The 16,687-nt window shown below is 46.5% G+C and overlaps 1 protein-coding gene and 1 long non-coding RNA gene across 4 annotated transcripts in view; both read left to right on the forward strand.

Moving 5' to 3' along the window:
• The window catches only part of LOC308199414 (BEN domain-containing protein 5), a 923,492-nt gene extending 917,734 nt beyond the window's left edge, over window positions 1–5,758 (forward strand). For all 3 annotated transcript variants that reach the window (XM_080603543.1, XM_080603541.1, XM_080603542.1), the window contains one exon: window positions 3,357–5,758. In XM_080603543.1, the coding sequence (XP_080459669.1) occupies window positions 3,357–3,480 (124 nt within the window). In that variant the 3' untranslated portion in view covers window positions 3,481–5,758. The remainder of the gene's footprint in view (window positions 1–3,356) is intronic.
• Window positions 5,759–6,499: 741 nt separating this feature from the next.
• Window positions 6,500–16,000, forward strand: LOC308199421. The gene is made up of 3 exons (XR_013954631.1): window positions 6,500–10,495; window positions 12,068–12,448; window positions 15,768–16,000. It is a non-coding gene; the product is annotated as an uncharacterized lncRNA (long non-coding RNA).
• The last annotated feature ends 687 nt before the right edge of the window (window positions 16,001–16,687 follow it).

Raw genomic sequence — 16,687 nt, forward strand, 5'->3', positions numbered from 1 at the left:
TCTTGGTTTCAGGGATCAGAGGTTAGCCATTTTCCAGCCCTGATGATTCATTTTTGATCCCACTCACGTGGCTCGAATAACCTCGTTTTCTCCTCCCTTTGCAGTTTAAACAGAGTCCTCTTCTGTTTTGGCCCTCTTTAATATGCTAGCTTCTAAGTCCCTAATTAAAATCTGTCATTCCCCACCTCAACATGCTTTGCCAGGTGGGAACTGAAGTCAAGAAACGCGTGTGTGAAATAGCTCAAAATGCCACAAGGGCACAAGTGTGCTTGGGGGCTGTGAGAGTCCTCACCTCCTCCGGGGCAGTGGCTTTGTAAACCTCAGCTCATCTAAAACGTCAGCCTGGTTTGTCAGTCTGCTGATTCATTGTAAAACCTATAAGGTTTAAGTTTTCCTGGCAATTAAAAATACTGATAAAATTGTTTTAGAGGTGAACGTGGGAAGAGTATTTGATGTAAGCATATATAGGGCTCGTCTTCCTGCATATGGGCTGAGAGAGCTAAAGCAAGCAACATCCCCATTTTGCAGAATGTGAAAATAAAGGCATCACTGGAAACACCAACATGCCAGGCCCCAATACGAGCTATGCTTCTGCTGTATTTAGATAGAAGCAATTTTGCTGTTGAAATCAGAGGTTGGCATTTTTTCCTGTGGGTTCAGTAACTCAAAATTATGTTGAGATCAAGCACGTAGTGGGTTTTTTTTTAGCGGTAAAGGTGAATGTATTCAGATTATTCAAGTGGTGATTTTTTGGATGTACAATTAGTTGACTGTGAGATGTGGTATAAATTTGGTATTGTAATTGCTATGCCTCTGAGATTTCAATTTGCAAAACAGTTTGCGTGGCTGCAAGATTAACTGTTGTATGTGCGATGAGCTCACAGCAGAGCTGCGATCTGATCATGACTGTCTGTCAATTGGCTGTACACCCAAAAATCACTGCCACGAGAACCTGGTGTGAACAGAGTGCTTGATACTCATGATGCTTCCGTTCAATGAATGCTTGGATAGCTGCTAAAAAAGGACAGTGTCTAAAAATCCCACCTGTAAGTGCCGCTGGTTAACTAAGGTTTCCTTTTTTGGTGTTACCTAGCTGATAAAAAAGGAGGTCTAAGACCTATTTTTCTCCTCTTTGCATGTTTCTTGTTATACTGCTTCCTTCCCCTGTAGAGAGGAGACGGGTCGGGCTGCCTTTCTGGGAAGGAGGTTCAGCAGTGATGCTCTCCTGCCCTGGCAGATCGGAAGCAGGGAAATCAGTGCCTCCATAGGGGCACTGCCTGGCCAGTGCTGCTCCTCCACTGGGCACGGGCATGCTGTCAGCAGTGACAGGGGCAGCCCCAGGGCAGCGGATGGGCTGACTGACGTGCCTCCCTGTGTTCTGCAGGATTCTGTGTTTGGTCCACAGCTGCTGCCGCGTTTGGGTCTCCAGCGTCGTCTAGGAACTTGTCAATGTAATTATACACAGCACCAGAGAAAGCGCTCGTTCTCACTTCTGTGTGCCTCTCAGGTCTCCCTCCCAGGGTCCTAATTTATTTACTTTTGTCTCAGTGTTTATCTCTTCAAAATACCACTGTGCCATAGGTTGGTGATCGAGCTGTGGAGATGCAGCAGATGCTGGAATGGTGGCAGCTGTGATGGCAGCGGGGGGGGGAGGGCTGGTGGAGCGAAGCCCCCTTAGCCCTGTGCTCCACCGGCACCTACATTATTACAATTCGTTTCAAAAGTTTTTTTAAACCTCTTACTGCAAAAAAAAGCAGGAACACTGACAAACACGTCTGCATGGGGGGAAGGAAGGCGGCAATGTGTCGCGGCGGCAGGAAGGCTCAGAGGCACCCAGTTCCCTGGGGTGATTTGGGGTGGAGGGATCGGGGAACCTGGTTTCCATCTCAGCTCTTTTCACTGAAACATTTCTGCTTCCGTGAGGTTTTGTACAGCACCGAGCACCAGCTGGGTTGGGGGCTCCAGCTGCTGCGGCAGGCTCAGATAACTGAGATTAGGAGGGAGCAGAGCGAGTGCACAGAGCATAGGTCGTGCACAGGTAGATGATGCTCTCTGCTTGCCTCCTGCCATAGCAGTGGGGGTGAATGAACAAAACCGGCAGGGCTGGGGGCTGCTGGCATGGCCAGGAGCTGCTCCTCGTCTCCTGCACCCAGCTCAGAGGCACCTTTGCAGCTCCGGTGTGACCTGACGGTGCTGCAAGGCAAAGGGCCTTAGCAGCTAGATGGATAGACAGACAGACAGACAGGCTGAGGCTGCCCAGTTGTCTGTGCCTGTCATTGCTGTGAAACACAACTGGCAGGAGCCGGAGGGTGGCGAGAGCGCTGGGATGTGATACGGAGGATTTTAATTAAGGCCTTTAAGCAATGAGGCTATGTAAGTAAACAGAATAGCAATGCTACAGAATTAATGGATAATAACGGCTAGAGATTTCCTTAAAGTAGCAAACATCCAGCACACACGCTGTAAACACACCCCAGCAGCACTTTGTCTGGGAAACCCGCAGTGATTATTCCAGGAGCCAAAGCCGCACGGAGAAGGTGACAAGCTGTGGGAAGCCACGGAGCTGCGCCGAGCTCAGTCCTTAGCCCCAGAACTCCTGGGGCAGCTCCACAAGAGTATTCTGTATTTCGTGTAACTCTGCTCCTCAGAGGTCAGCAGTTAACTCCCACTGCTCTGCTCGGACAGCAGCCCACCAGGTGCTGGAAGTGCCAGGCCCCAAACAACAGCGACAGCTCCAGTTCTCAGTTACCATTAGATATTTGGATTTAATGGGCATGGTGAAACAGCCGGGCTCTCTGAGCACACTGGTTTGGATGCCAGCGCATTGGCATCGCGTGTGGTACGATGGGTGCTCCCCGGACCCATGGCAGGAGTCTGGGGACTGCCGTGGGCTGTGAGCTGCTCTGGCAGCGGGGGCAACGCAGAGGTGAGCACACCTGGGAACCCAGCTGTCCTGTAAACAGTCTCTGCCCCAGGAGGAAGTACTCACAGTGATACGAGGGGTGTTACTGGGGAGAAATGAAGTGAAATGCTTCGGGAGCGTGGGGGCTGCAGTGTGCCGTAGGTGCATTAGCACAAAGGGAAGCAGTGGGGCCCATCTATTGGAGAGCTCAGAGCTGGTGCAAAGCCCTTGAAGTCTCCTGGAAGGACTAACCCTCCTCTGGCCAAAGCAGTGTGGGCCCAGCTGGTCTTTAACCACCTCCAATTTCTCGCGAGTTGCCAAAGCCTTCCTTGCAGACGCACTTCCCTGTGAGATTTACACATGGTGGCTCCTCGGAGCTCAGCCCACGCGCGGCTAAACTGCCGCGGGAGCAGCACAGCGTTTCACAACATCTCTCTTTCTCTTCCTTTGGCAGGAAAGAAAAGGAGCCGCTTTTTAAAGGCACTACCCCGCAGGGTCAAGGGACCAGCCATGCCGGCAGCAAGCTGGAGAAGAGGAGCCAGACGCACCCAAAGGACCAGTCTCTCTCCACACAATGAGAGGGGAGAAGAAGAAAGAGAGGAGAGGAGAAGAAGGCTGGTCTGTGGGGCGAGGAGGAGTGCAGCTGGGGCTGGAACTGCTGATGTTTCTCTTTTTTTTTCCCAGATAAGTATTTCTAAGATAACAAATAGTCCAAGGGGGAAAGAGGGAGAGGGAAATTAGCTAGAAATTTTACCATTGATTCTTTTTTATTTATAGATGGTAAATCAATTTCAGACTTTTTTTTTTTCCCCTCATCTCTGGGAAAATAAAGAGTGACCCAATAGATTTAGAGAAATCATTTGCAGCGGCTGAAAAGCTATTTGTTACAATGAGAAAGCCTCCCCTTCCTCCACCAGCCTCTCTCGCTCTCTTTAAAGGGGTAATCCATACGATGAGCAAATGAGGGAGTCCTGGCTCCCCTGCTGCCCTGTGTGATGTCTCCTCTTTTAGTGTCAGGCTCAGAAGCTTTTATGCCAATTGCATGCAGTAGCCCAGTTAGCTTGCATTAAGAGAGCCTGATAAATAGCTTCTGGGAGTCAGGCAGGCGCTCCTCAGTGTGCCGTTTATCATCCGCTGCATGGTTAGGTTTTTTGCTCTTCTATCAGATCATTTGAGGAAAGTGGTCATGTGAGAAATGTTCCTGATGTCACCTGTCAGGCTGCAGGCATGAAACTCACTGCAAGACCTGTCTAACAGGCACAATCCATGGTCCTCCAGCAATAACTGGTTGGGGTCTAGAAAGACTGGACTTCCCAAAAGATTTATGACAGAGGCAGTGTCAGCTAGGGGTAGTGCTGAAAGGGATGAACCAATGATGTTGTGCCACTGTTGTAAATCTCAGGTGGAACGTCACTATCATCCATTGCATGGAGAGCAAGTGCAATGTCTGCTTGAAGCCACTGTCATCAGGCAGTCTTGTCTCCTGTCTTGTGTGACACACTGGAAACATTTGCCAGTGATGTGGATTTGAAGTGCAATGCCAGTGGTTCTTAGACTGGAGAGTAAAAGAGGGTGACTGGGAAGGGGGTTGGAAGTACCTCTCGGGATTGAGAAGGGAGAGTGGACTTAGAAGTGCTGGTTTGGAGGAGAGAAGATGCTGAGACCGAATGGATAGGAAGGGAAAGGATGAGCCAGGCTGGGGTTGAAGAGGGATGTGTGAAACAAGACTGAATGAGCTCCCCTTTTTGTGGAGTGGCCTTGAAGAAGTAGCAGTCCCAGACATTCCTTTAGCTACTGAAAGACCAGGGTTGGTTGCTCCTCTTCTCTTTCTCAGGGCTTAAGCTTTATGATCTAGGAGCAGGGGCAGACTCAGCTGGGCCCTCATCTTACAGATGTTACAAAGAACTGCCTGAAAGCAGCCTGGGTTGCATACATGCAGCCAGGAAGCCAATGTCACGATGCATGGAAGGGAGCTCAGTATGAGGTCCTTGGGGGTCCTTCCCATACAAGTAAAAACAAAGCAAGCAGGGTCAAGGCTGAGGTCTGCCTTGTGTCTTAGGACCTCACGCCTGCTTCTGTAGCCCTATTGCACCCCCAGACAGCCCTCCTGGGAGCCACTGGCACTGGCACATGCTTTCCACCCAAATAGCGTGACTGCAGTCAGAAGGAGTGGGCAGGTATAATTCAGGACAAAAAATTAGGCTTTGCATGCCTCTGAAAAAGGGCAAGCTACTCAGGATCTGACAAAACTTGAGGTGATTGTGTCTGTACATTCGCCAGCTGTTTGCTGGGCTTTCATTAGTTTCTCTCTGATAAGGGGAATTTGGCTGAAAACAAGCAAGAGATATCTCACTGAAAGGAGAATGATTTTAAACACCAAACAAACCTGATATTGTCAGTCTTTCAAGGTGAGGGGGTTAAACTGTGAGCATTTTTAGGGAGAATAAAATGCCCTCATGTGATGAATTCCAAGGCATCCAAAAGGCGCAGTGCTGGCTTTCCGTCTCCAAGAGCAGAGTAATGAATAGCAGTGACAGTGCGATAATTAAAATGACCTCTTGGAGATATGGATTAGAAGGTATGCAGAGGGGGGATAAGTTCTCCTTTGAATTAATCTAGTGTTAATTTATGACTATCGTTGTGTTTTATAGGTTTCGAGGGGAAGATTTTCGAAGTTGGTTTACTGGGGGAGAAATGTTCCTTTTGTGTATTCATTGGGAAAACATTTGCAGAATTCTTTATTATTTATTTTTGAATGGTTCTATATATACATATGCATATATATAACAAGAGAATTTCAGGTATTTGCTTAGCTACTAAAGGATTTACTCTAGAATTATGAATAAAGTAATAAAAGCAGCTGTGGAATGTGTGTGTTGTTTCACTTTCATTTCTTCTTCCCCAGTAGTCCCCAGAGTCACTTTGAAACCAAGAAGAGGACAAGCTGGTTCTGAGAAGCCCCTGGGCAGCCCTGCTATCAGGTGTCAGAGATTCCTGCCACCTGACTTGTCAGCCTTTTACGTTTAGATTTAATAACTGGATTTTCCTGAAATCGCTGTCTCTGCTTCTTAATTGTCTCCTGTCACCCATATCTGCTCCAGAGCCTTCAATTTTCAAATTTTAGTAGAGACCTAATGCAGAATCCTCATCTCTACCAGAGATGTTTCCTTTCTGCAGAGAGATCCCAAGCTTCTAGTCGGATAGAAAGGACAGATTGGAGACAGTTACCCATATGGGAAATGATGACATCCCATTTGTCAACTCCCATGTTGGTAACCTTCTTCCCATCCTCTCCACCTGCCTAGCAATACCATAACATCCAGACATAAGGTTATCTGCCAAGAGCATCTGCCTTGCTCGTCAGCCGGGCAGCGTGCCCGTTCTGGAGCCCACCCTCCCCATCCTTGTTCCAGCACGTTGTGTTCAAAGTCTTTGCTCTCGCATTTCACTCCTGTCTCAGTTTGTCTCCCACACCTTCTGGTCCACTAGCAGCACCAGCTGCCCAACCCATCTTTCCATCCCGACATCCCTACTGTGTCCCCTCTGAACCCTACAAAGTGAATCTATAGAGTTTTTGCCAGAGACTCACCTCTGCTTTTGTGGTTCACCAGTAAAGCATGCTTCTTGAAAGCTCTCCCTGACCAGCTGGGGACGGGAGCCTTCACTGTTGGCTCACGTGATGAGGGTTTGCACATCCGTGGGGCAGAGCGTGTGATATGCACACACCGTTTCACCAATGCTTGGGGAGACGATCATGGGAGGTGAAAGTATGAAGCATTCAGTGCCCAGTCTCTAGTTCGGTTTCCCCCACGTGAGCACTGAGGTCCTTTACCTCCATCTGAGCAGACAGATCCCACTTCAGAGCCTACTTCTAGCCTGCCAGCTGGTGTGGTTGGAGCCTCGTCTTCCCGGACAAGAAGATCTGTGTCTCAGACGTAAGTAATGCACGTTGTACACTCAACAAGTAATTCTTTCCTAGTCTCTCTTGTCAAGTTCAAGGTAAAGCAATATCAGGGATTTTCAAAGTTTCAGAAACCAATACAAGGCCAAAATTGGGTGTCTGACTTGTCAGAAATGAATTTACTTTCCAGAACAAATGCATGTGTTTATCTGAGCCCATATGCTGGGCTCTTCTTGTAGAGCCCACACCAGAGCCCCGTTGCGCTGCCCTGCCTCTCCCGCTCTCTGCCTGGGGAGTTGGAGGGCCCTCCCTTGGAGGAGTAACGATGAGTTTACTTTACTTTGCGCAGGACCGGGGCATGAATATTAAAATACTGAAATTAACTTGTTTTCTGTGCATTCTGCTCTCCTGACAAGAAAATCCTGCTACAAACCCCTGCACAGGCAGTCTAACTGCATTGAATTGGACCCTCGCTGTGAGGGGATTATATATTCTGATTGGGACTGCGTTTGCAATTATTTTCTCTGCCACGCCAAAGACCTTTACTGCAGAGCTGCAAACCAGTTATAGGAACATGAAATGCTTTGACTTCTTCACTAGGGAAACATTAATCCAATCACAGGTTATGTCCATTACAGACTATGGCAATATTGTATACAGGAATTCCCGGGAGAAGGTTCTACAAAAATTGGAATCTCTCTATAACCATGTTATGAGATTTACTGGTGTGGATAAAATGGGCAGAGTTAAAATTACCAGGCTGGCTATCTCTAAAAGACAGGTGAAGTCTGCTGGCTATCATTGCTTCATAATATTACAAATGGAAAAGCCCTGAAGTAATTGAATAACACATCTGCAGAAAAAAACCTTGTGAACTGCTATAACCTAAAGATAGACTGCAAGGAAACAATGTATGTACAGCACCTGGTTAAAAGGAAAAAGATGCTTTCCTTACCTGGTGCGGGAAGATATCATAAATGTAGATACAGATTCTCTCTCTGGCTCCTGTATTATATGTTTGTGTGCTTTATAAATGTGTGTGTGTCTATCTCCTTTTCACATAAACGAAGTTAAACCAGTTTCCTCTGCAGCCTGAAGCACAGTGCTGGATGGTAATGATTCATAAGCAGAGCTCGCTGTGTCTGCTTTTGTACTGGAGGCTGCTGAAAACATTTGGCATGGCTGGTGAAGGAGCTGATTTTTGTCCCCTTAAAGTCTCTCTGTCCTCTCACAGAAAGAGATTTCAAAGAACTTTGCAAGGGTCGATTAAGGTTTTCCCTGTGCTTTAGTACCGGTATGCAGTGGGCCATAGGACCAGGTTAAGAGCAGAGAGCAACTTCACGGGGTCTCTGCAAGGCCGGGGCTACACGGCGCTGGGTACCGATGTAGCTGCTACACTGTGCTCAGATGCAAGTTCTCCATGTAAGAATGAACTTTTCAGAGGGGGAGGATGGCCCACAGCCTGCAGATTTGCTCAATACCTCTGTGCAAACACAACTGGGCCGTCTTCAGGCAAGGAAGAGCCTGGAAGGCTTCCTGCAGCCACAGGCTGCCGTCCCAGCAGAGGTGACCGTCGTCTCAGCTCTTCCCTGGAGGTAAGTGCGCCGTGGCCTGCACGTTTGTGCTGCGTGAGAGGGGATTTCAGCTCAGGCACGATACATCCTTCTGATACATCCTCCTGTGGTTCCGCCTGGGCCTGGAGGAGCCCTTCTCATCACTCATGTTCTTCCCCATCTGGTAGCTCCGAGCAGAGATCCAAGGGTATCCGATGGGAGCTGCACCGCAGCAGTACGGCAGCCAGGGGTTGTCAGAGCTGGTTAATTCAGGGAACTGGGATTTATTCCACATTTCCTGTGCCTCTCCATGGCAGACTAGCACACTCGGAAGGAAGATAACGCTTTTGAGAGAGCGAGTCTGGAGGGTTTTGAATCCTCCCGTGACAGGAGCACAAGGGAGGCTGAGCTCATGGGCACTGATCAGCGAGGTACTTTAAAAGATTTGAAATCGGAGCCCCTTTTTTCATAAAATTGTTCATTAAAGAAGTTCTTTATCATTAAAAATGTTTTTAAAATATTAAAAAATATATTTAAATGCTGCTTTTCCAGTAAGGATTGAACTTTACTCTCTGGAAGCAGTGGAAACAGAAACCACCCAGCTCTAACTTAAGCTGCAGTATCAAGCGCCTGGGTATACGAAGGAAGATTTTCTTACCGGCCAGTGTTTGGAAGATCAATAAAGAGCTACAGCAACTTTTGCCATTGGGGAAGAAGTCTTTCTCACAGTCAGAAGGGAGCCAATATCCTCCTGTGACCCCGCACTGCATACACAAAATTATACTGAGCGTAAGGAGTCCCCTGTTCATTTTGCACATTTAGGGCTGTTACACCGGGCGCCTTCAGCCAAGGCGGCCTGAACAAATGCTGGGGATCCGTACGCATTTCCCTTTGGTGCTAGGTGAAGGCGGGCAATTTTTTGGTTTCAATCCCTGACTGTACCACGAAGACTATTGGGGATTTTTCTGCAGCATTTGAGCTCCATTTCAAGGAAGAATGAAGGAATTTATAGAGGTGTCTTTTTTTTTTTTTAGGCCCTCTGTAACCCACGTTATGGGATGCAGTTGCAAGATGCCATCTTACTGAGCTGTGCCGCAGTAAATGCTGAGGCTGCTGGCTGTTGTTTGCTTTGCTGAATGCCGAGCACAGTCCTTGGTGGGGAAGTTATTTTCTGGCAAATCCGTGTTGTACTCAGCGCTTTCATTTCTTCCTCCCCTAAGGCAGATTCCTTTCCCTCTTGGTCGGTCACAGCTCTGTCACACTCCCAAGGAGTCTGAGCAGCTGATCCTGAGTCACAAAGTGGAAAATACAGAGCGTGTCTGGGCTCTGTAGGAGCCCAGAAGAAGAAGGAGGAAGAAGTAGGAGGAAGAGGAGAGAAAGGAAGGTGGAGAAGCACAATTTTAGCTCAGGAAGCTGCATAGAACTGAGGGATGCTGTTAGCACTGAAGCAGCCTTTGGAGAGCTTGCAGGTCAGCACTGAGAGTTGGGTGAAACCTTCCAGGTCAAGAACAGCTTTGTTTTTCTTCTAAACGAAGCCAGGACTTCACCCCACAAATCTTAAATGATCTTCAAATCTTGAATGCTCAGCTCTTCCATGGATGCAATGCTGCAAGATTTAGGATAAATAGCAGGATATGCCTTTCCATGATTCATCTCTACCATTCAAAACCCCACAGTAAGTCTACCTTGTTGCTTTACACAGCTTCTTTTCCACGTGAGGAAACACTCATTTCTCACGTGGTGGCCCAAGACTCAGGCATCTGAAGTGAGTTGAAGTAGGACAGAAGCAAATCACTGAGCCAGCCAGGGAAGTGAACAAGACCCCATGCAGCCCAGCACCCAGCTGAGTGATGCTGATGGATGCCTGGTGAACACATCACAGATGCTCCCACAGCAGTGCTAGCAGAGGGTAAATGGTAATTAATAATGGCTGTTAAATCGAGGTGGTTCATACATCTCAACCTTGAAAAAATGGGGAGAAGAGTTTCTGAAAAATATTTCCTCTTCTGTCACTCTCACATTACATGTTCGGTACATCCTTTTTCCTGGACTGAGCTGTCACTCAGCCATCCTGAGACATCCTGAACCATTCATCTGAGGATTTCTGACTGAAATGGATGTAAACATCACAGTCCCCAGGTAATTAGTTAGCTCTATGCCCAAGATACAAATGTGAGATCTCTGAGATGCTGCAGATTGTGTGGGAAGTCGCACAGAGGAGAGCCCCAGAAACCCCCATGACCCTTGCTGTGATCAGGGGTTGGGGGGGGCATCTTCTGGGTCAATTGTGTTGAATTGAGAGCAGCCTAGGTATAGTTTGAAAAAAGAAATGTTTTCATTGATTTAGAAAAATGGTGACTGGCTACACAGTGTGGGGCCAGAAGTGGAAACCCAAGCCCTGTTTTGTGTTAGGGTGCCATGCAGCATGGGTGTGCCGGGATAAAAGGAGGGCATGCTGTGAGATGGGGAACCTGTCCTGTGAAATATCAAGGGCTGTCAGAGCAGCCAGTGGTGGCCAGGGTGAAGTTGTCTGAATTTTGTTCCAGCCTCCTTACTCTCTCAGTATCCAGATGCCTGCAGTTTGTAATAAAAACATGTCCATGCTGCAGGCAGCCACTGTAGGTTCAAAACACTAGACTTGACCAAAGGCACAACTGAGAGGGACAAAGAGAAGCACATTGCTGCGTCTCTGCCAGCAGTTTATCAGCACGTTGGTGGCCAGCACCCTGTCTGTGTTTGATACGGAGGGAATGCCCAGGGGCAGCAACAACCCTCAGACGCTTTTGTAACCCCTTACGCTGATTATGGGACTGCAAAGTCATGCTTAAATGCATGCAGGACAAAATCCTTTCTTACTGTGAACTCCCTGGGTGAGAAGTTACAGGTGAAGTAATACAAATAATAACGACGATCCCAAGAATTTGTATTAGCAGTGCTATGGACTAGCCCAGTGTTCTGCACTTGATAAAGACAAGCAAGTCCTACACATTCAGCTCTTGGCTGCCCCAGAGCACGTTTGTTGGCTGTTGTGCTGCCCACCACGCATTGGGTCCATCCTGATTCCATCTGGGCCAGTTCTGGCGTAGAAAAGCAGTTCTGTCCCAAACAGGGCTGCAGGGCAAATCATTCATCAGCACAACTGCACTGATGCCAGTGCAAAATCACGGGAGAGACTCTATCCCCGTGTACTTTTAAATCATCAAGCTAATAAGTACCCTGGATGATAAGATGTAATCTTTTAAATGCAGTATGGATTTCTTCCCCTGAATTATGCATGATAACATCTTTAGGCATGAGCTTTGTTTGGTTTTTTTTTGTTTGTTTGTTTGTTTATTTATTTCTGAAGAAGCTGTCTTTTGGTGGTGGTGGAGATAATCACTGTGGTTTACAATTAGGGAGGGAGGCCCAGGGAGGGCTCCCTGTGGCTAGACAATCTCTGCTAATGGCCTGGAAGTTGTGGTGTCTCCATCCTTGTAGACATTCAAAACCCAACACGACACAGTCCTAGGCAATCTGCTCCAGAAGACCTGCCTTGAGCAGAGGGGTTGGACAGGATGCTCTCAAGATCTTTTCCATGCTGGGATTCTGTTTCCTGTTTCTTATATCAATTCCTGACTATTATACCATTGCTCTGCAGCAGGTAGGGTAATAATAGTAATATCCAGGTCTCCTGCAGCATTTTTCACTCCCTGATCTGCAATGTCTCTACAGAGGCTGGTGGTTCTTCATCCCTTCTTAACACCTACGGAAACTGGGACAGTCAGAAAGCAAATGATTGCTTAAAGACGTTAAGGAAGACGGTGTTAGAGGGACCGAATCTCCAGAGCGTCACCTCCCACTCCCGCACCAGCACGGCCACCACAGCACCTGTGCAGCCGTGTTTTGAGAGACGCCTGCTGTGCCCAGCATCCAGCCGCAGCAGAGGCCAGAGAGGCGGGAGGCAGCGCGCTGTCCACGGCGGCAGCCCCCGGACTGTAAATCACAGCAAATGAGAGCCGCTCCTGCGCTTTGCCAGGGAGACAATGGAGCAGGCAGCTCCGCTCCGGTGAGCTCAGCTGAACCACGAACAGGCAAGCTGGTGCTTTAATGAAGGTGCGTTCGCGACTGCTAAAAACAGCCTTTACCCACCACTGCTGCAAACCCCAGGTTTAGTTTCTGTATATCACAGGATTTTTATTTTTCCGGTGATTCTGCAGGTCTCAGATTTGGCCAATTACAGCGCATAACAGCAGAAAACTGCTCTTTATTAATAGTTTTATTATTATCAGTCCTTACAGATTGATGTTTCTAATGTCACACACACACAAAAATCCTTAACTAAATCTTCCATTGCTGTAATTTGCTGTCTCAATGTATTTTGACCTATTGACAAATACACATTTATAAAAATATATTTTCTGATTTTCACATGAATATCGGGAATCAAACAGAAAAGCAGATGTGAGTGCACGTCTACATACACACAAGCACAGAGCCCCCGCTTTGTGTATTTGCTTAAATCCCCCATCCTGACAAACAGCAGTGATCTGCTTGTTAGTCTTCTGGTGAGCTGGATAAATATACGGGCTGTGTTTGTACGGTATAGGGGAAGGCAGCAATAGCCATTTATAGACAATTAATCACAGCCATGTATTCTTTATTTCCTGTTTATGGGTGACACAGTGGGCTGAATTTTAATCAGCTCTCATGATGGTGGGTTTTCATGTTCCTGCTTTCAGCAGTTAACACTTTAGGGGTATCAGGAAAGGAAACTGGTGGAATGAATACGGATTGGGGTCACTTTCTGGTTTTAGAGATGATTTTGCTTGCAGCCTTAAGAGATGGAACAAACTGATGTCTTGTGAGCATGGGCTTCTGCGATGGCAGCCTGGAAATGGGTGCAGTTAATGAGACCAGGTATCCCATAACAGTATGTAAAATGGTGAACCAAGTTCAACTAAAGCCACCTTCTGAACTCAACTTTCCATGGTCTCTACCTAACACAAGGGAAAGGGGCTGGTACAGCTGGAAAGTTTGGCACAGCACGTGCTGTAGCTTTCTGCTTCAACCTTGCTGCCAGTAGAGCCCAGCAAGGCTCCTTCAAGGATTTATCACACAGAAGGTATTGCAGGAATGGCTCCCCCATTCTTCTTTGCTTTTAAGCTTAAATATGCAGTACAGCAGAATGTTCGTCAGCAGAGATACAATCTTCATCCCTTTGTTCAAGGAATGCGAAGAATAATTAGCAAAGCTCTGACCTCCTCTCCTCAGATGATGCACAGTTTGACCTTTACAGCTCTAAAGTGGTATTAAGATAAGAATCATGTACTGTATCCTGACTTCAGTTACACCACAGTACAACTGAAGTTGGCATCAGACCACTAAAGTAATTAGGATTGACTGAGACTAAGACTGGCACAAGTGGTATTTGATATTTCTAGCACTTCTACCAAGCCAGGGAGTGGGATCCATTGCATCGCCGTACGCATGCCGTGTACAATGCGGTTGTTAGGTGTGCTACTAATCACACGGCAGGCAATTAAAATGGAGAGCATTTCAAAAGTCTAGCTGGCCATTTACATCATATAATTTGGGAGACAGGCCAGATTGCCCTGGATGATTTAGATACCTAACTCAATCAATGGGTATGAGACATCGAAATGCCTTTGGAAAAAAAAAAAAAAAAAAAACTGCAGCCCCTAATCTTTAAATTTCATCTTTAATTTTGGAGTGAAATTGGTGCTTAGAAAATATAGCTCAGGGAGGGCAGGGAAAGAAGTGTCCAGTGAGCAAAACTGAAATCTCGCTGAGCCAGGACTGCCATCAGCTGAAGACGAGATGAGAAATTAGCACGCAGCTCAGCTGGCTCGCTCTCAGGAATACATTGACAAAATTGATGCAGGGATATGATGCCATCCAGCCCCTAGAAACCTGCAGCCCTTTAAAATGAGGGCCCCTGGGTGACAGATACTTTTCCAGGCATTAAGACTCTGGCAGCCCAACCAAAGTACAAGATCAAGAAAGTAAATTTGAAGGAGTTACTTTATTACAGATAGCACTGCCTTTTCCAGATAGCCACGCTTCAGTTAAGCCCACCGAACCAAACTCCACGTTGCAATTCAGTCGGGAAAAGTAGCTTGCCCTAAGATATGATACAGGACAAGCAAAATTAATAATTTTGAGACGTATCATCATAGGAAGAATGTGAGGAGGTTTTTCTCTTTTTTCGTTTTTTTCTTTCTTTTTTTTTTTTTCCTTCTTTTTATCGGGACTCCTTTACCTTCAGATTCTCCTCCTGGGCTACTATTCAAAACCAAACTTTGTTCATGCTGCTTGGATCCAGTTTTCATGCCCCAGCATAAAAACAGGTCTCAGGAAGAGAAAGAAGCATGATGTATACACAGTGGGCCAAGCAGAGAAGAGTCACGTCTGGTCCAGGGCTGTAGTTACCAATGGGAAGAATTTAAGTGGTTTTTGTAAAATGAAGATTTAGCCCATAAAGGGGCCTTGGGACGTGGAGACTAGAGGTTGGAGGCAAAATGATAGATCCTCGCTTTGAATTCAGCCTGAGAATTCAAAAAAAAAAGCCACTCTGCAGAAAGCCACTCTGAAACTACCACTGGCCTCAGATCATCCTTAGCGTTGGGATGGGGATGCTTCGTCAGCCTTTTGTGGGGTGAGTGAAAGACGTCAGTCTTTAGAGCTGCCAACATTCCAGCGCTGGAGGTCTGTGTAATTTTTGACAAATAAAATTGGATTTACACAGCCAGAACTGTTGTGCAAGTAATAGAGATAACATTTTCTCCTGAACACAATCCCTCTTGGGGCTTCTTTGGGTATTTCCAGGTAGCCCCATTTGAGAAGAGAACGTTGCTTGCACAGGTGCCTATCTGTGAGTGTCAGTGCAAGAGCACACACACACACACACGTGCTTGGGCAGCTTTATGTTAACAAAAGATCTCTGTCGATTTCCTAGCATGACCAGTTTGTCCTCTGCTACACCCAGAAGGTGTGAACAGCATGGAAATGATCTGCTTCTCCTGAGTAACAACAGAACCCTTATTTAGCATGCTGTAGCAAAGGTTATTAAAACTGCCTGCACAATTTCAATGTCCAATTATTTTTTATTTTATTAGGAATTAAAATTTTAGCTCCCACATGCGGCTTTAAAAAAAATCTGTTTGTATGTCAAAAACTCCACGCTCATTTATAACAAATTACCACAGGCTTTGTCTACAAATGTACACAGATTGATGGATTGGGACCCAAACTGTGGATGCAGACCAATGACCTACACGTTGTACCAGCCCAGGGTCCACAATGCAATATCTGTGGGGACTGCAGCATAGGATCCAGCTGGCAGAATGTGCACAGCCCAATGGTATCGCATGAAAGCTTCATCCATTTTCTCTTGTTACCCTGTGCCTTCCAGGGACTACTGTACTAGAGCAGTCATTTGATCTTTAAGGGTTTGACCACGCAAGAAGCAAAGCAAACTGGCACAATTCCTCTTCAGCACTTAACCAAGTGAGTATTAAATTCAGATGTGTATTTGCCTGGTAGAACAGAACTGCCCTGGCGGGGCAGATGGCTCAACAAGGATGCTGTAATAGACCCTTACAGCATTGATCTGCATTGTGAGGATCCTTATATTAATTAACTTCCTTCTCTGACCTCTAAACCAAATATTTTTTCAGTCTCTATCTAGATCAACATCCAAAGACAAAGAAAATAATGAAGAACATACTAAAATTTGAGCTAGGCCAGAGGGGTCAATGAAATTCAAGGTGACAGCATCATTCAATTGCTTGTGCCCCCATCAGATGAAAAGCAACCAGAGAAATCTTCTCCCCTTGGGCTGTTGGTTTTAGTTCTACATCAGGCCTTTGCAAGTCACATCAGTAAGTGTGGTCCCCAAACCCCAGTGATTTAGAAGAAAAAGCTGTTCCCAGGGCGTCTTTTTGGAAGCAGCAAAGTTGCAGCTTTAGATTGATGTTCATTTTTATTTGCTGATCATAGCTAATTAAAAGAAATTAATAGAAACATAGCCAGATCCAAAAGTTTATTAGAAAAGAAGCACTGTAGTTTAATTATGCCACTATGTTGTGTATGACACAAAGCCCACTGAAATCTGAATACTTGATGATCTCTGGAATTTGACTAAGAGCTCTTCTGCCGTAGGGAGAAACTTGACAATTACTAATCTACATATGCTGACAATCTCTACATATCGGGGGCCCCGTGAGGGTCTTTAATTGCTCTGTAAACTTCAAACTGGAGTGTTCTTCAGCAGGAAAAAAACAAGATGCTGCATTCAAGCTAAAGAAGAGTGGTAGTTGACATGTTTATTAA

The sequence above is a fragment of the Anser brachyrhynchus genome, assembly GCF_964034855.1.
Source record: "Anser brachyrhynchus genome assembly, chromosome: 8".
NCBI lineage: Eukaryota > Metazoa > Chordata > Aves > Anseriformes > Anatidae > Anser > Anser brachyrhynchus.